At 35.5% G+C, this 20,442-nt stretch overlaps 1 protein-coding gene across 3 annotated transcripts in view; it reads left to right on the top strand.

Moving 5' to 3' along the window:
* The window catches only part of LOC148939523 (uncharacterized), a 42,719-nt gene extending 23,193 nt beyond the window's left edge, over window positions 1-19,526 (top strand). For 2 of the 3 annotated variants that reach the window (XM_089107166.1, XM_089107168.1), the window contains one exon: window positions 10,154-11,567. In XM_089107166.1, coding sequence (XP_088963292.1) covers window positions 10,159-11,493 — 1,335 coding nt within the window. In that variant the 5' untranslated portion in view covers window positions 10,154-10,158 and the 3' untranslated portion in view covers window positions 11,494-11,567. Of the gene's footprint in view, window positions 1-10,153; window positions 11,568-17,985 lie in introns of those variants that run through there. The other variant, XM_089107167.1, reaches the window with a different exon arrangement.
* Window positions 19,527-20,442: the final 916 nt, after the last annotated feature.

Genomic DNA, 20,442 nt, shown 5'->3' with positions numbered 1-20,442 from the left:
TAATCTTGTTTATGCAAGCACATACTTGTGCATCACATTCTATTTTGTCATCCTAATATTCTGTGACTTGAAAACAATACGGGGGGAATGCTCCCTTTCCATCAATTAATTTTTTTTCTATAAGCACCAAAAACCACACCACACTATGTCAAATAACCTTTTTTTTATATGTATTAAGAAATGAAACTCGATTTTCAGCGCCTGGGAAAGTAAAATCTTGATTTTGCAATAGACCAAAATCTGACCTTCTTTCAGGAAAAACCTGTCAGGTTTCTAGATAGTCATCCGTCATGTTGATTCTTAACTTCTTTTGACATTGCGTAACTTAGGCAAGTGTCTTTTACTTGCCCAAGGTATCAAAATGCAAAAAAATATCATTAACGTTCCCTTTAAATGGGAGCAAACGCCCTTATCTGCATATCACCTAGGAAAGTGTTTTCCCAATGTAGCTAGCCTATGTCGACATTATATATACATACATATATACTCAAACAACAACAAAAACAAAACAGATCTTATTGTCTTGAAACTACCGGATCTTCTCCTTTGATTGATTTTAAATATATATTTAAAGATCAATCTTGAAAACATCATTCACACGATTTTTTTTTCCTTGTATAAGGCGAAAAAAGGTAACCATATTTCCTGGGGAAATGCTGTCAGACCTTCAAGGCTATCGTAAGGACAGTCCTAGTAAACTGTTTTTATAGGCATTACGCCTTCCTTTTTTTTTGTTGAAAATTATCTGTCCCCAAAGGATTCTAATCGATTGCCAACTTACTTTATCTCTTATATATACATATATATACATATATATATATATATATATATATATATATATATATATATATATATATATATATATATACATATATGTACATATACGTATACAGTAACACATACATACACGTATATGTGGTTATCAATAATTTCTCAGTAAGGCGACTTGTCTCTTGACTGAGAGACTCAGCAGGCTTAGGCACCTGTTAGGCTTTTTTTTTTTTTTTTTTTTTCAATTAACGTACCCATCTCATATGGGGATAATATACAAGAAGATTGTCACACAGGCTAACGCATCATCCAACTAATCCTAGGGATTACAAATACCTCCCAACTGCCACAAAGGCAAAATTTAGGTTCTTTTCTTCTGCCACAAAGACCAATATAGGCTTTTTTCCTGCTGCCACAAAGGCAAATAGACTTCTTTTCAACTGCCACAGAGGCAAATATAGGCTTTTTTCCAGCTGCCACCAAGGCAAAATATAAGCTTCTTTCCATAAAATATACAGCTTTCAAAAATTCGCCTATATATTTCAAAACAAAATTGAAAATTTATTAGCCACCATAAAAAGGCGCTTCTGCCTTCTCATAATTCTTTGTTGCCACTAAGGCTTATTCATTTCTTAGCTAACTCAGTAAATTCTACTGTCAAACAGACTGATTTTACACTACTGATCGTTTTAAGGTTATATTACTTATTATTTAGTATCAACTTGTCCTAACCTGGCAATGTAAGCAAATCCAACGCTGACCGTCAAACCGATGTGTACTCAACCTCTATCAAATAGGCAGGGTTGCCACTCAGCGGGTTTTTTTGGTGCAACTTTGGGAAGCAAAATAATGTCAATTTTGTATAAAGTGTCATTTTCCAAAAATTTGCAGCTCGCGATGCTTCGCGTCACACGCGCTCATATCAACAAGCTTTTCAAATTCAAAATACTGGCCAATCCGCTTGGGAGCACCTCCACGTGGTTTTCCGCATCTTTAAATTCTCCAACATGAAATGTCGGATCTAATACCATCTATCAACTATAAAAAAGAAATTTTGATTTTACTTAGTCGGTGCTGATTTCCGGCTTTGCGCAGCACTTCCATTCTTCTCAACTTTCCAGCCCCCCTCCTCCTAAAAACCCGCTAAAACACAAATCGTGCTTACTATATAAAATGGGAACTCGTCCCCCAGAGTACTTTCTTCTCTTTTTTCAGAGCAGTCTTTGTTCATAGCGTTAAAAAGGAACGGAAAAAGAAAAGAGGAAAAACCTTCAGTTTTTTTTTCTTTTGAGAAAACGGAAAAAAAAGGTAACAGCAATACTCGTCTACATTTAGAGTTTTTTATCCAGTTTTTCCATAAAATGAACTATCTTGATTATTGCAGTGCATTCGGGTGCTTGAAACTTATCTTTTCTCGGAAAATGCTAAAAAGAATGCCACGGACATAGATCGTTGCTTTAGATGAACCTATGATAAACACAACTAATAGTGGTTCAGACACTAACTCTTTCAAATAATTTATTTGGAAAAAACTAGTGGAAAAACAATAAGACAGCTATATCATCTAACCCGTTTATCACAACCTGAATAGAATAAGTTTCACGAGAACTCTCGCCACTCCCGGTAAATTTGTCTTCAAGATGTCTCCAGGGACTAGGCAATAGGAACAGTCAACTAACATTTTAAGTATCAATATGAAAGCACCTTTATAATTAAACAAGAGCATTTAGAGTATTAATTAAAAAAAACTGTTTCCACAGAATAAGTTTTTCAAAGAAAAGTAAAGAACTTCATTAAACAAAAAACAAGCAAAAATAAAATAAAATAATCTACCAAGCTCGAAACTATCACACATCACCATCGACAAATAAGTTAGGTCAAACCTAACTAAAAACTACAACAATCAACTAATTCAGACACCAAACAAGAAAAAACTAATATAGTTTAGGTGCGGGGCCACCTCGCCTTCCCAAGGCAGGAACATAACTCTAAGGTAGATGAAAGAAATATAAATAAATGTGTATTGTCAGTTTAATATACATATACTGATAGTTAGTAATCAAAATGATAATATTATTTGATTTATTAAAGTTATAAAAGTAAAAACATTTATATTTTTTAAGTAAAGTGCAAATTTTGTTCTGGCCTTGGGAAGGCATAGTGGTTTTGTGCCCAACTTATGTTAATTTCTGCTCGTTTTGGGTTTCATTTATTTAGCAATGCTGATTTGTGGTAGTTTCGAGCTTGGTAGATTATTTTATTTTATTTTTGGCTCATTTTTTGTTTAATTGAGTTCTTTACTTTTCTTTGAAAAACTTATTTTGTGGAATTTTTTTTAATTAATTTCTGTTCGTTTTATATTGACATAGTCTTTTCAGGGAAAAAAGAAAATAACACTTTAAATCTTTTTGTTTTTTAAGACTATAGTTTGGCCTGCCATTTGTATGCTGGAGAAAAATTTTCAGGAATTTTTAACAACATGCACCATTTTAGAAATCTGGACACAAATAGTACTGTTTAACTTAGTTTCATACCTCCTCTAGTTGACCTGAAATGGAAAACTTGATACCATTTGCAAAAAAATCTTTTTACTTTTTTTGATAGCTTGGATACACTTACACTGTTTTGGTTCAGTTAAATTTTAAGAGCAGAAGTAGCCTCGAAAGTTTGAACATAATACCCTCGGTCGTTCTTCGGATACTGCTGAGATGCCTTATTGGGAATTAGCATAATCGCAGTGCATTTTGATTTAATCTTAAGGCAACATCTAGTTTTTAAACATAATGGGCAAATGGGAGGGTGGGAAGGGAAGGGAGATTAGCAGCCCTCCAATCACTTTCGACTATTAAAAAGGGCATCAGCCCTTTCTATTTTCAATCGAATGAGCCCCTTTCGAAGTTCTCACGACAACTCCTTCGGTACGAAGTGCCCTGTTCTAAACAACAACAAAAACAAAAAATATTACTAATCACTTTCGACTATTAAAAAGGGCACAAGCCCTTTGAATTTCAAATCCAATGAGCCCTATTCTGAAGTTTCAACGACAACTTCTTTTATAAAAACCTTATATGCCCCCAGGGCATAACTTAAAACCCTTGCCCTGAGGGCTGTGGCAGAGTATCTTCCTCAGAAACATATTTTCTGTGTGTAAAGCAACAACGCTGAACAAAATGGCAATCTAAAAAGTTTTTATTGGATGTGTTTGGGGGACTGATGGGCATGGGGGGGGGGGGGCTAGTTGCCCTCCAATCACTTTCGACTATTAAAAAGCACATTAGCCCGCTGAATCTCAAATCGAATGAGCTTTTATTGAAGTTTCTATGACATCCCGTTGTATAAAACAGTATATGCCCCCTGGTCAAAACTTAAAACCCTTGCCCTGAGGGTTGTGAGGGAGTGTCCTCCTCAAAAACATATTTTCTATCTGGAAATCAACCATACTAAACAAAATAGCTATTTCAAAATTTGGATTGGATATGTTTGGGTCAGGGATGGACGTGGGGGGGGGGGGCGAGTCGCACGCAATTCACTTTCAAAATTTAAAAAGATCCAAAGCCCTTTGGATTTACAATAAAATGATCCCCTTTTGAATTTTTTATCACAACGCCTTCTATAAAAACCTTATATACCCCAGGATATAACTTAAAATCCTTGCCCTGAGGGTTGTTGGGGAGTCTGGAAATCGTCTCTGTCCTCTTCATTGCCAAGTATTTCGTACCGAAGATCACTGGGTGATCTTCGCTTATCAGTGATAAGAATATAACAATTTCTCAAACACGGATAGAGACAAACACGTTTACGTTTTTCACCGCACAGAAAGATTCTTGCACCCAATAATTGCCGCGCGCGGAGTTATTTTTTGGCTGAAAAAATTCTTTTTTTGTAAAATAGTGCTACTTAGCAAAAAAAATGCCACTTTTGCTAAAAAGTGTCCTAATAGTGTCAGGTGTCCCGAAAAGTGCCATTTTAAAAAAATGTGTCAAAAGTGACACTAAAGTGTCACCGGTGGCAACCCTGCAAATAGGGACTGTCTTGATTCAGCTCTCGCCGGGTAGGATAGCGAAGAATCATCAGAAGGTCATGAACTCAAGGCTCATTTGGTGCTTTTCTATTAGAAAGTTGAATTTTGTAATAAAATAAAATAAATTGCTAAAGAATAATGCTAGGCATTATGAAGAATAGCATCATTATAACACCAAAATACCTTTAAAATCAAATAATTATTTTAGTTTGTTTACTGTACTTTCAAGGAATAGCTCAATTTTTTGCAAATTTTTACTATTCAGACTATAAAAATATTCAAATTACTGTGACTTCTCCTATACCAATTCCAAACCATTTTGAGTTTCTTGTATGGGCGTAATCTGGGATTACTAGAATTATAGTAATTAGTATACAAGAATTAGTAATTATGGTATGTACACTATATGTATGAAAATATAATTTAGCTGGATAATTTTTATTTCTTAGCCCTATTGCCCAGACATTTTTCAGGGCTCTACCAGGATTGCCTCTTATATGGACCATTCCCTCAAAGACACCTTTGGTAGGCATGATTTCTGCATTTGATCTTTGTAATTGACATAAATTGCTTAAAACTGTAGTTAACTGCAACCAAATTATAATAAAAACGTAATTTAAATTAACCTTGCTTAAAGTAATGTCTAGGCAAGAGTAAGTAATTCCAGCATTAAAGTATAAAAAAGATATGGACTTCATTTAGTTTTGCGATGCTGGGGACATGAATAAATGCTGTTTATATTCAGTGAATAGTGATCTTAAACTTTCCTGTTTATTAGGGTACTGGAAACCACTGGGTTAAGGTGTATTGTATAACAGGGCTGTCACGTATGGCGGGTGAGGGGGATTCTGTCCCTCTCCCCCCAAAAATGGCTAGTAACGGCCCTGTTATAAATAGAAATCGAAATTTTGTCAAACAGTTATTCATGAAAAACAACAGAAACTGTCTTCAGAGAAATTACTGACAGATTCTTAGTCATTACAGGGAGCTGCTGCATGTTGTTATCAATTTATTCTAATGTAAATGACTTATGCTGATTGTAAAAGTAGAAATAAATTCCTGCAATTAAAAGCCCCCCCCCCCCAGTGCTACACATAATTTCCTAAAAACATTAAGAATATAATGTGACATGAGATGTTGTCTAACAGTGACCTTTTGACCAGAAATTGCTGTTGATAAAATTTGTAAAAATACAAAACAGCAAAGTTCTTCCCACTTTTCAGGAATGATTCTGCTGCCTAAATTCCTTCCCTTCTGCTACTAACAACTCACAACAGCACCAATCCACTTGAAGCCAACACAGCTACGCATGCTCCTCCATCTCCCTATCAAAATCTCCCTACTTACACCCTCCCAGGAAGTTTCCTTTTCCCTTAAATTTTTCTTTAATGACATCCTCACACCCCAACCACTGATGACCTGCTTTCCATTTAGTCTTAGATAGCTGGCTGTAGACGGTTTCCCTTCTGTTAGAGCTAGAATATCCTGTGCTTCACTGTGGATATTTATATGTTTGGTTTTAATTTTACTTCTCCATTACTGGAGGCGTTGGCAAGATGGCTCTAGTGGCCCTTATCTGGTTGTTAATATAGCAACGAATCTTTATTTGTGCAATAACATGTTGCTGAAAGTTTCATTCAAGTTAATCAGCAATATCCTTAGTCTGTAAGTTGTAATTTTTTTTTGTGGAATGAATAGAAACATTAACTGGTAAATCTGGAGCCTTAATCTATGCCTGAAATTTTTATCAATGTAGCACTCAAATTCAATACTGGAGTTTTTCCTCTCCTATGTATATTTATGCCCAGATTGTGTACAGGGTATGAGTTGTTTTGTGCCTCCAAATATCTGAATCTGTCTATATACAGGTGATAAGTGGAGAAAGTAGCTGTTTCTAAGATATCAGATCATGGACAAATCGTTAAACAAAAATCCCCGTTTTGTATCCCCCTCCTCCCAGGAAAAGTGACCAGATATTCGTAGGCACATACAGGTCATAACCCTAGGTGGTTATGTAGATCTGATGTAATGATGATTTGGATCTGATGTTGTTTTTGTGTGGGGGCTTAAAACTAATTACACAACTCCCTCCCATTTGTTAGTTTTGATATTTAAAGCCAGTCTCTACTGGATGAAAGAACTTTAGGGATTTCTATTGCCCATTTTGTTAGAAGATAATTTAGTTTTCTTCTTTTTTTTATACCCAAGTCTAGCAGGAATTTTTTCTGTCGGAAGTCCAACAGGAATCTTGCTTTTCTGAATTGTTGGCAAAATATTGCAATGTATTTGTTTTGGGGCTTTTAAGGTCCCTTTTCTGCAGCCCCTCCCCACTCCCGAGTTAAAATTTCGTTCATACATGCCTGTCTTACTTTGTCGTTAATTGTGTTTTAATTTTTATTAATTTTAATTGAATGAATATTGTAAGTAGGCTGGTAAATTCTACAAAAAAATCAAATGTGAGAAGTGTCATATTTCAAATTTGTGTGTTTGGCCCCTCTTGGTCTTTCCTTTTTCTTATTGCTTTACTGTTCTCTGCTTTTCGTCAACTTTAGATCAAGGTCTACTTCTTGAGGAGCATGCTCGTTTGACACCCTAGGTCCAGCACTATTTTAATAAAAAGCGTCATTTTCCCTTAAAATTTATGATATTTCAGATTTTGCAACAAAGAAGTACTTGTGTAATGATGGTGTCTGCACAATAGTATCTATAAAAATCTTCTAAATGTGAGTGGGTCTGCTGTCTCCCTCTGCCCCTGCTCTTAACGAAAAAGTTACTTTTTTTCAATAATTTGACTTTTCATATCTAAGTGAATCCCATCTCCTTACTTATGTGAAAGATCTTTCATAATAAGTTTGAAAATTTGGGTCTAAATATCGAGTTTTTTGGGCTTTAGACAAAGTTTGCAAAGTTTTGAAGGTTATGTTTGCGGTTTTAGTACGACATAAATTTGTACAAACATGGAGGAGGGCTCTCCCGGGGCTTGTCCAAATACCCTCCTTCATCTAGGGAGGAATGTGTGGATAAAAAAGGATATTTTTTGTTCATTTTCATCTTAAATTTAGAAAACGCGAAGTTTGAACCCTCCCTTAGGGTTAGGAGAGATTTTGCCTATTGTCACTTGTAAGACTTATGATTTAACAAAAAAAAATGTGCTTTCCATTTTAGTGGTTTTTGTTTGTAGTTTTGCAATCCCAAAGCTATTAAGTTACATGCCCCTAATAAGTTTTAAAAACTTGATCTTCTTTTAAAAGTAAATATAAATAAAAATGAATATAACAAATAAACTGGAAGTAATATAATCTGAAAAAGTATATTTTGATAGAAACTTATAATTTCAAAGTCAGAACAAGAAAGTGGTCTACTAAATCTACAGTATTCATGCCAGGGCTGTATCCAGGGTTTTTGTTCAGGAAGAGAGGTGTGTCTACAAAGAAAAAAAAATTGAATTAAAATCAAGTTGCCATCAATCCACCGTGGCTAATTGGAGAAAAAGCCAAGACAGTTGGCATACAGCCTTTTTCAGGAATGTATAAAAACGATGTACAGTTGGTATAAGCATTTTTCAGGAAGGTATAAAAATGATGTCATTTTCACTTGTTGATAGATAGTCTATCATCAATCCATCCATCTTAGGGCGGAACTAAGGTAGATAGTCACATAAATTAGGTATGATCGAAATTTTTGGGCTGACTCATGACGGGCAATGTCGACTGGACTTGTATGCAAAAGGGGGGGACTGAATTTGCTTGGATTCACAGGCGAACAAGTGATCTAAGCACAATAGGCTTGCCTCCTTAGAGTCTCAGGCCGACTATCGTGTTTTAGGATTGACACATGACCAACAAGTCCCCTGGACTCGCAGGCGAATGGGGATACCTGTAATTTTCCAAGTGTTTTGGTAAACAGCACGGGCAAACAGCGGGAGTAGCTAAGACTCAAGTAGAAGAAATATTTGTGTGTTAGCTTTTGGAGAGGCACGCCCGCCAAGAATCTCAGGCAGGTTGACCAAAAACACACCTTTTGAAGTACAATAATCAACATAGATGCACGAAGGGGGGGGGCTGTACATGGAAGTTTTCCTTCAGGGCTAGTTAAAGGAAAAAATTGGAAAAACTTGAAGCTTCATTTCTCTTCCTCCCCTCTCAAAGGCTGTTCCTGTATATACGAACGCCTAGGGTCATATCTAGAGTCGTGCTGAAAAATCTGCCATAAATATTGAAGGAGATCATTATATTTTGATCATTTTCATTCTGAATTTTAATTCTTAGCTAATTTAAAGGTTGCCATTTTGCAATTTTAAAGAGCATATTTGAGTAGTTGTTACTTCAACTACCTTTTCTTTCATTCATTACGTTTGTATTAAAGACCCCCTGGGTAATGTTTTATTTCTTACCCTTCCCCCTCGAATAAACATCTGGATATGGCCTTCTGTGTATCTTTATATGTAACTATGGCTCCAAATAGACTACTAAGAATCTAGAAATTGGAAATATCAGAATTTAATATGTAAAATGTTGCTTAACACTTCCGTCATATTCAAAGGCAGGTTTATTAAGAATTCTTAGCACATCTTATTTTTAATTTTCTTTAGTTGTCTATTTTATGGGCTTCAGTTTGGTCCTCTAGCAGGGTTTTGGAGTTGGTTATAAGTTATAACCAACTCAATCCAGCAAAAAATTACTAAAACTCTGACTCCACACAGAGGTGGATCTAGAGCAAAATCTTTGGGGGGAGGCCAATGTGACAAGGGTACCAATAAGCAAAATCTTAGGGGGAGGCACCAATAATTGACCAAATTGACGAATTTATTTTAAAGAGTGAAAAACAGAAAAAAACGAGGAATGAATGCACCAGAAAAAATCTTACGGGGGAGGGGGGGGTCCACTTAGATCCACAACTGATTCCACAACCCTGTTTAAAGCTTCATTTACTAGTGACTTCCAACTCCATTCAGCAAAAATTTAGTAAAACTGACCTTACAGCCCTGGTTTCTAAATAGCTCATATATCGATTCTTCAAAGCATCAAATATAGAAAAAACGAAGAAAATCTGATGGAAGTTTAAATTAGTTTTAAAAGATGTTCATAATCTTTAGGGATGCCATTCATGTGGATGATTAAATTTTGGCGCTATTTCCATATTTGATATTACTAAATCAAATGTTCAGTTGCCAAAATATAATTACCATTGTAGAAGTTAATGACTTTAGCAGAGATGGAAGTGAAAATATGTTTTTGAGATAATTAAGACAAGGAAGTATTTTTTTTTTAAGAATGGTTCGTGTATGATTTTTGTTGCAATATCCATAGATGAAAATATATTTTATGAATACCTTTTTTTAATACTCATAATTTTTTCTAGGCAAAATGACTCGTTTTGCTAGAGGTGCTGGATCTAAAGCTTCAAATAAAAAAGTACCCCAAGAAGCAACCCCTTGGTCAAAACTGAAGCCCAACAAAAGACCAGTGGAAGAAGAAGAAGATTCTGAAGATATGGACGAAGAAATGGATGAAGAAGTGAGTGACCTTGGCTCTGATGAAGGAGTAGATGGTGAAGGTGATGATGAAGAAGGAAGTGATGAAGATGAAGAAGGAAGTGATGAAGATGAAGAAGAAAGCGGCGGGGATGAAGAAGAAAGCGGCGAGGATGAAGAAGTGGAGATGTTGCCTCAACCACAGATAAATAAGAAGAAATTACAGACTCCTGTAAAGCAAGGGCAAACTCTCGAAGTTACACCTGCTAAACAAGGTCAAACTCCAAAACCTACACCTGCAAAGCAAGGCCAAACCCCAAAACCCACACCTGGAAAGCAAGGCCAAACCCCAAAACCCACACCTGCAAAGCAAGGCCAAACCCCAAAACCCACGCCTGCAAAACAAGGCCAAACTCCTAAACCCACTCCTGCAAAACAAGGCCAAACTCCTAAACCCACGCCTGCAAAACAAGGTCAAACTCCTAAACCCACACCTGCAAAGAAAGTCCAAACACCTAAGCCAACACCAGCAAAAATTGTTAAGACCGAAGGAGACAAAGGAACAAAGACTGTCGAGGCTAAGCATCCTCAAACGCCTAAAGGCACCAAGGAGGCTGTATCTCCAAAACCCACCCCTCATTCAGCAAAAACTCCAAAACTTGAAACCAATGGACTAGAGAAAACGAAAATTGCAGAAAAAGAGAACGCGCCGGTTGAAGAAGATACAGCTGAAGTTAATGGCACGACTGAAAAGAAGGCCAAAAAAGAATTTAAGGGCAAGTGTCTTAAATGTAAACAAACTGGACATAGAATTAAGGACTGTCCTGAAAATCCAAATAGAAACAAATGCTGGAAATGTGGAAAAGAAGGTCATAGAGCAAATGACTGCTCGGCCGCGGGTTATAAATTTGCCACCTGTTTTGTGTGTGGCAACGAAGGACATCTTGCTAGAGAGTGTCCAGAAAATACTAAAAAAGGGAGTAAAGACGAGGGAACGAAAACTACCCTTGGTCAAAATGCTTTTATGTCTAAAAAAGGCGCCAAGCAATTAGCCTCTCTGTTGGCCAAGGAGGAACAGATCTCAGAGCCAACAGCCACTAAAGAAGATGTGGTTTCTGTAGGAAAGGGTGGAAAAACACAAAGCCCCAAGAGAAAGCTGGAACAAGGAAATGTGGCTGGATCAACGCCAGCCAAAAAATCGAAAAAGGGAAAAGTGGTTAAGACGTAAAAAGGCAGACACATTTCTATATTTTGTATGGTAATTGAGTTGTAATTTTAATAAATTGTACTGCTTGACGAAAATTGTGTAAAACTTGCAATAACAGACAAGGGCGGATCCAGGATTTTTTAGGGAAGGGGAAGGGGGGGGGGTCAAAATAGGTTGATCCGATAAACTTGCATTAGCAGCAAGTTTAATTAACGCAAACTTGCGATAATTAAGTAACTACACTACTTTAGACTACATTAAGGGGCTTGCGCCCCCTCGCCCCTCCCCTGGATCCGCGACTGATACCAGATGATATATGTTCAATATTTATTGTTTTTTAATATTAGCCGATCTGTTTAAGCATCTGAGTATAATGAAAAAGATTTTTAAGAAAAAAAAATTTTTCAATGTTTATGAAAAAGAGGATTTTTAGGACTTCTGGAAGTTGTTTCACTTTTCTTTTTTGGAAAATAATTTAGTTTTTTTCCTTAAAGGAGTTTCCAAATAGTAGGAAAAAAAAAATGCAAGTATGCTGCATTGACAATGTTCTAATTTAGCTAATCATGATAAATTTTGATCAAAAGTAAGACTTAAATACCCTTATTCCCTGAGTTTTAGAATGGTAAATTATGGTAGTTGTTGTGGCTTAGTGCCATGGTAAACCATCCAAAGTAGTATTCCAATCCAAAGAATATTAATATATAGTTCTTTGCTGGTAAAAATTCCTTTTAACAAAAAAAGTTAAATTTATAAACGTCTTAGTTTAAATTTAAAGTGAATATTTGTGTATTATACAGAACACAACCACATGGGTCCCCATAAGGGGGCTCCAGCCCCCACCCCCTGGCTGAATGACTGCCTTGTATTTTTATTAATTTAAAAAACTTTCCATAAAATAAGTTTTTCAAAGAAGAGTAAAGAGCCCCATTAAGCCAAAAATGGACAGAAATAAAGTCAAATAATCTTCCAATGAACAAATAAATGAAACTCAAAACGAACAGGAATTAGAATAAATAGCCGAGCCAAACTCAAAACGAGCAAAAATTAACATTACAAGGGCTGACAACCCCCATGCCTTCTCAATACCAGAACATAATTTAGGCTTTAGCCTACTGAAAAAACAAATGACCGTGGGTTGACAATTTAATATACCTATATTGATATTTATTCTTTAAAGTCTTAAATTTTTGTATTTATTTAAGTAAAAAAAAGTGAAAACATTTAAACGTACTTTGTTTTCAGTAAAGCGCAAAATATGTTCTGGTCTTGAGAAGGCATATGGGTTATCAACACTACTAATGTTAATTTTTGCTCGTTTCGAGTTGGACTCGGCTATTTATTCTAATTTTGTTCGTTTTGAGTTTCATTTATTTATTGATAAAACTTCCGCCACGCGTTGACAGTCATTGGCAATTTAATAATTTTTATTTTTCTAGTTATTTGTGATAGTTTCACGCTTGGACGATTACTTGACTTGCTATTTGTATCTTGGGAGAAACTTTCAACAATTTTTAATCCTGACACAAATAGTATTTTTTAATTTAAGAGTATTTTTTTATTTTAATTAAGTATTTTTATTTTAAGAGGGCAGCTGGTATAGCTGCCCTCCCATAAATTTGACTTTTAAAAATGGCAGTTAAACTTCCGATTTCTAATCCAATGAGCCCCCTCCGAATTTTATACGATCACAGTTTCCATAACAAAAAAACGTTATATGCCCTCGGGGCATAGCTTACAACCCTTGCCCTGAGGACTGTGGGGGGGGGGTCTCATCCTCAAAGACATATCTGAGCTTTTAAACTACGTCAAGCAAGATAAATATCTCGAAATTTTGATTGGAAGTTTTCGGGAAAGTGATTTACGTGGGGGAGGGAGGGGGGGGGGGCTGGTTGCCCTCCATGAGCTGTTTTTGATGTTTCTATAATAAGTGCCCTGGCCTAAAAAAAAAAAATAAAAAACACAGTTTGCCCACTTCACTCTTTACTTAGGTAGCGCTGTCGCACTGCCTATGATGTTTTGTGTCGATATTTCAATGATAAATCATTGAAAGTGCCGATTAGACCAGGTAAGCCCCCCCCCTCCACAACTAAAATTCAGCCTATGGGCGCCCATGCACACCCAAGAAGTGAAGTTAGGTTAATCATTTTTATTTCATAATTTGGAGACTAATCATAGTTTACACATTTTGCATGCATCCCCGCTATACTTTAGCCCTCCCCTCCCTAATTTGCAAATACATAGCCCACATTATATATATCCTATCTGTTTCCTAATGCGTCTCAGCTGCTTCAACCCCATTTACCTTTAAATTGAATCAACCTGTGACGAAACAAAAACTGGAAAAAAAGTTACGAGTGGCAGAATGCATTGAAAATATATAATATATTTAATTAAATATATTTCAATGCAGAATGCACTGAAAATATATAAGTCTTAGTTTAGATTTAAAGTTGAATGGAATATGTCATATCTTATCATTGTACTATCTTTGTGCAAGTTCTAGGTCTTTGACTATTTCTAGTTCTATCAACATTTGTTAAATGTTTTCCAGAGGAATTGTCTATGAATAGTCTTAGGGGCTGACCGAATATCAAACAATGAGTTTTAAGAACAATTTGGCTTGAATCAGCTCTCTAGGACCACAATGACAGAAAGGTTAAGATGGCTAGGCCACATTTCACAGATGAAGGATAGCAGATTGCCTAAAGTTTTAATTTTCGGCCATCCATCTTGGGTGAAACTAAATGTATCCTCAGATAGGATGGGGAAAGGTCGTAAGGAAGGATTTAAAGAAAATAGGAACTTCTTAGAAGGGGACAAATGAGATTTTGAACTGATTGAGGTGGAAGAGGACGGTGTGCAGCCGTGTTTAGTTTAGATTTAAAGTGGAATGGACAAAGCCTCCGTTTTATTGCTAGATCTATGTTAGAGTGTGCCAAGACCTTATACAACTGCTACTGTAAACTGATTTTGATCTTGAGGTTTAATATACTTCTCCATCCAATAATGCTGAAGTCTTCTGCTTTGGTCGCAGTCCTCAAATTTTTTGATTTAACCCTGGGTATCTTTTTTCATCCAAAGTGGCCCATTGTGTTCAAAATCTTCTTTGAAGTATCAAGGACAGTGAAAATTAATTCTGGTGGTTGGAATTTGTCAAGTAGAAACCTACATAACCATGCATATTTCAAATATTGGTAACATTCAGGGATTCAATTATCAATTAGAAAGACCTCAATATTCAGCTTTTGTAGTAGCTGGAGGCAAATTAAAAAAAAAAATGGGGTGAAAAATATGCTAAAACATGGTTTATTTTTTAATTAATTACAAATATAATTCATTTAGTTTTGCTTATTTATTTCCACGTCTTAACATGACAGCGCTGACGAAAATGTGATACTGCGCTAATTTTGAAGCGAGCAAAAGATAAATCTTGAAGACTCGAGGTTTTCAGGTATGAATAGACTGAAGATGGGAAAAATGTTTTTATTTTAATATCCCTTGTACTTTAACGGACCTGTTTTTTTTTCAATTCTTTCGAAATGCACTTACCCACGCGCTGAGCCATCGTGATGGACTTGCAAAAAAACTGATGAAATCTGACAAATCAGATGATTCTCAAGATAATGGAAACGTTTATCGTTTCCAAAGTTTCTTCTTTTTCTAACTGCACACTTGTACAATTAGTCAATGGCGCCAATTCACGGAAACGGACAGGGAGGGCAAGCATGTTTTCAACTTGTTTTTTAGATGTAGACAAAAATGTATGTTTCAAATTCGGGCAAGAGGGCGATTTAGATCTCGCCCCCTCCCCAACTGACGCCACTTCAAATAGCTGTTCTTTAATAGTAATTCAAACTGCATCTTTTGGTTTCCCCCCTAAGATTTTAAATTGTGCAGCGTATCGCTTCAAATCCCACCAAGTTATTTCCTAATAAATATATTCTTATAACAAGAATTATCATTTACTTGTTTTTGGACTCGTGCTGAGTTAATAATTTTGACTAGAGAGGTTTTTTTTTTATTTTTATAGCTTGAGCTCAGGGGTGGTTTAGGGGTGCGTGTCCCCCTCCAAAAGCCGAAAGTTGTACTAACTACATTAGTGGAGAGGTTAAAAGTACCAATAAAGGAGCCATAGCTTCGTTGATGCTCCCTCAACACTCACTCTGCATCTACCCCATCTTGAGCTTCTCTTGTGTTTGTACACCTCCAAAGCAAGGCCTAACACCAGTAAACCGTACTAAGACGAAGGAGCGAAACTATAGGGCCGTTCTTTTACTCATCTTTGTCCTAAGATCTTACATCTTTTGACAAATAACGCTTAAAGGTAAAATCTTAGCACTAAGATCTTATAGCGTTCTTTTGCTAACGTCTTTCATCATTCTGCTCTGATCAGCGGTCTAAGAACAATGATGAGTTTATCATCAAAGTTCTCTGATCATTGTTGTATATGGCAGAAAGATGGTGTCCTTCTCACTTTGCTAACATCAATGAGCTATAAGATCTTAGAACAAAGATGAATTAAAAGAACGGAAATCTTTGCTGAAAGATGTGAGATCCTAGATATAAGATCTTAGTGCAAAAGAACGGGCGTTATCCTGGCTGAACTTTCTCAAACCCTTAAAGCGACCAAGTACAAAGCTGTTGAATTGGTTAAGAACACATGAGTTACAGAAGAAAATAAAACTAGGGACTATTTCGAAGTTAACAGGGAGGAAAATGAAGATAATAAAGGATTTGGAAATAAGTTTTAAAAGAGGGGTGCATTATACGTAATCAAACTCGACATAAGCGTAGGGACTGTTCTGAAATCCTAATCAAAATAATTGTTACAAATGTGAATTAGAAGCTCATGGAACAAATGGGTGTTCTTTTTTTTTTGTGATCTGTGAACTAGTTAGGTTTATATAGAAAATAAAAAGACAAATAAAATACAAAAAGGGTAAATATGTGTAATAATCAGGGGATATTTTACCCCCCCCCCCCCAAAAAAAAAATATAATTTCTGAGTCGTAAGCTGGTCGGGAAAATCCAGGTAAAAAAAGAAAAAACATAATATAAGACCGCTAGATGAAGTCTATGGGAGACAAAACCCTTTCTTCTTCTTTATTCTTTTATTATCCTTCACCCTGAACTAAAATTCAGGATATGACCCTGGTAATAATTAAGTTCTTATATGAAGTGTATATAATATAACTTAATGTAAGTTCTAGCCTTACTGTAAGAATGTCTGAAGATGTATCTTTTATAGATACTCTCAGTCAATTTATATAATTCACAAGATTTTTTACTCATTTCAAAGAACCGAATGCACATTTTTTTTTAAAGAAAAATTAAAAAAAAACTTTTGAATACGCTTTTACCTCAGCTGAACCAAAGAGTAAAAATAATCTTGATTTCTGAGACCTAGGAAAATGTAGATTTTAAAAACTAAAAATTACAGCGTTTGGTTGTCATGACAAATAATCTATTTGAATATTTATAAATCATTTCGTGTTGAATTCCCAGTTTTTAATTTTGTTCTAAAAATTTAGATTTTTCCAGCTGGAAAGCCAATATTTTCTGTTTCAGTATATTTTGAGATAAGTGTTTTTGCAAAAAATTTCTGATCTTTATTTTGATTCTGTAGTGCTTGGTAACTTATTTTAGCACGAAAAATGAAATATATTCATACTCACTTCAAAAAGTTTCTACTTTATACTTTTCAACATCACTTTGAAACTTCGTGCTAAACTTCAACATCACTCTTAAACTTCACGCCCTGTCTATATCCATCTTCAACAACAAATAGCCACAACGTTAACTACATACAATTAATTCTTTAGTATCACCTGTGTACAAGTATTTTATTTTTTGGAGATATAAACCGGCATTTCATTGTTTTTTTCTTTTGAAGGTGTAAACTGGTATTTCATTTGGGTTTTTTAAGATATAAATGGGTATTTAATTTTCTTTGAAAATTTAAACCATTTACATTTTTCTTTCAATATTTGATTGTCTAAAACAGAAACTGTTAAACAAGAGCGTTTTTGTTGAATTTTGATTAGGGCATTTCGAAGGATAAAAGTTTGGTTAGTTTTTTGAAGATTTAAACAGGATATAACTGATTTAACCAGGATTTGAAGATTTAACGGTATACAATTAATACTGTAACCTTAGTGAGTATTATGTTTTCTTTTAAGATGCTTGATCATCTAAACAAAAATAGTTAAACAAGACCGTTTTCAAATCGAATGTTGAATTTCACATTTCAGAGGATAAAAGTTTGGTTAATAGTCTTTGGGTATGCTTAAGGCAATTCACAATGAAATTTTACTAACAGTGAGATTTAGCTAGCCCTAATTTGAGCCAATCAGAAAAATCTAGGAAAAATCTGATTGGCTCAAGCTAGCAATAGTTAAACCCTGGTACTAGTAAAATCTTATTGTGCATAGACCTTTAGATATAATTCTTAGGTAAAATGGACTTTTAAATGACTTCTGAAATATATTGTGAAAGGATATTTTTATATTTTAGTTCAAATGACTCGTTTTGCAAGAGGAGGTGGATCTAATGCATCAGATATGATGTTGTCTCCAGAAGCAATCTTTTCGTCAAAATTGAAGCCCAAGGGCGAAGAGGTAGACATATTCCCAACTGAAAAGCCTGTAACCCCTAAAATTAATCCTGCAAAGCAAACTAAAACCCCAAAATCCGCTGCTAATGAGGTAGAAATTTTGAAACCAACGTTTCCCAATCAGATTAAAACGCCCAAAGCTACGCCTATAAAGCAAGCGAAAACTCCCAAAACTCCACCAACGAAGAAGAGTGCGACGCCTAAGTTCACGCCTTCAAAACATAGTAAGATACCTTCTCTTGAGGACGAAGGGGTAGAAATAACCCCAACTGACCAGCCCGAAACCCCTATAAGTAATCCTGCAAAGCAAACTAAAACCCCAAAATCCGCTACTAAGCCGCTAGAGATTTTAAAACCTACGTTTCCTGATCAGATTAAAACACCCAAAGCTACGCCTATGAAGCAAGTAAAAACTCCCAAAACTACACCAGTGAAGAAGAGTGCAATGCCTAAGTTTACCCCTTCAAAACATAGTAAGATACCTTCTGATGAGGAAGAAGGGGTAGACATAACCCCAACTGACCAGCCTGAAACCCCTAAAAGTAATCTTGCAAAGCAAACTAAAACCCTAAAATCCACTGCTAAGCAGGAAATTTCAAAACCAACACCTGCCGATCAGAGGGATATGCCCGAAGCTGCTCCAATTAATCAAGTAAACACTCCGAAAACAGAGGCTAATGGTCTCGAAGAAGATTTAAAGCCAGTGCAGAAAGCAAGAACTCCAAAAATAGGGAATGTATCAGCAAAATGGGGAAACGATTATAACCGAGCAAACAAAAAGAATGTAAAATTTTTTAAAGGATCATGTCTGAAATGTCGAAAGCAAGGACACAAACTAGTTGACTGCCCTGATAATACACATAAAGAAACATGCTTCAAATGTGGGAAAGGAGGTCACAAGTACACTCAGTGCCCAACAGGAACAAGTTTTAAGTTTGCTACTTGTTTTGTTTGTAATAAACAAGGGCACATTGCTAGGGAATGTCCAGAAAATCCTAGAGGAGTTTTCCCCCATGGAGGAAAATGTAGGAGTTGTCAAGAAGAAGGTCATATGATGGTGGATTGTCCTAAAATGAAGAGGAAATTTAAAGATGAAGATATGATGGAATCAAAACCAGCCAAGAAAGTAAAAAAGGAAAAAGTTATTAAAATGTAGAGATATGATTGTTAAAGTCTCGAGTTGTACATTTACATTATAATGTAGATATAGACTTAAAATGTAGAGATATGAGGGAATCAGAATTAGCCAAGAAAGCAAAGAAAGGTAAAAGTTGTTAAAATGTAATAATATGATGGTCAAAATCTATAGTTATACATCAACATTATAATGTAGATGTATAGTTAAAATGTAGAGATATGATAGAATCAAAACAAGCCAAGAAAGTAAAAAAGAAAAAGTTGTTAAAATGTAGTTAGTTTGAATAAACTCCAAGGCCTCTTGTGACATTTATAATTTATTTCCCAATCGGTTTTAGGCTTTCTGGTCAGTCATGTTTTTTTATTAATCGCATTTTGTGATTAATCTTGCTTTGCCAAAATTTAAGTTTTGCTATCGAATACTATATAAAAACCTAATTAAATAACGGATGTGTTTGGTCAGCTTTCAGTCAATCAATGACTTAAAAGAAAAAAAAATGTCAAAGCTCTGAATTCTTGGATGCATATGAATGTTTTAGAAAAATTACCGAAGAAAGGAAGAAACAGATTAAATATATCATTTTTTTTCAACGTACTTCTAAATCAACTAGTTGGAAACAAAAAAATGAAGACATCATTAAAACAAGAATTGAGTAATAAACGGTAGAATTGTTGTTGTGTTTTTCAGGGTAAGAGGGGGCAAATGCTGATGATAAAAGTAGTGAAAAGCCACAACAACATATTGACTGGTTTAACGGCAAAATTGAGACAGCTGCACAAAACAGGGAGATTTCGGAAGATGTATAAAACATTTTGGTGAACAATATCTAAAGGTATGTATATGAAAGGATACGGAAAAAGGATATGTATATGAAAGGAAAGAACTGGTAGTGTTCTTTCAAGTCTTCTTGTCCAAGGATAGCCCTTCTCCTATTCTCCAAGTCTTCCTGTCTTATCAAGGCTATCTGTCCGAATCTTCTCACAAATGTTGTTAACCCTCAAGAGATTGAAGATACAGAGTCTTTCGTAGTAAACTGGGACTGTGGAAGTCGTGTCAGGCCACTTTCGAAGAGGTAGATAAATTTTCAGTCTCTAGATCACTGTATAAAGATAATTAGCAGTAACTTTACCGCAGATGATTTCTGGCTCTTCATTTTCGTTGCGAACAAATAGCTCCTCCCACAAACTCTTTCATTAGCGCGTACAAGCAGCTCCTCTCA

Source organism: Artemia sp. Qi Xiang Cuo, chromosome 21, assembly GCF_049724085.1.
Source record: "Artemia sp. Qi Xiang Cuo chromosome 21, ASM4972408v1, whole genome shotgun sequence".
Taxonomy (NCBI): domain Eukaryota; kingdom Metazoa; phylum Arthropoda; class Branchiopoda; order Anostraca; family Artemiidae; genus Artemia; species Artemia sp. Qi Xiang Cuo.
The sequence above is the reverse complement of the archived record's forward strand: the minus strand, read 5'-3'. Positions and strand labels throughout refer to the sequence as shown.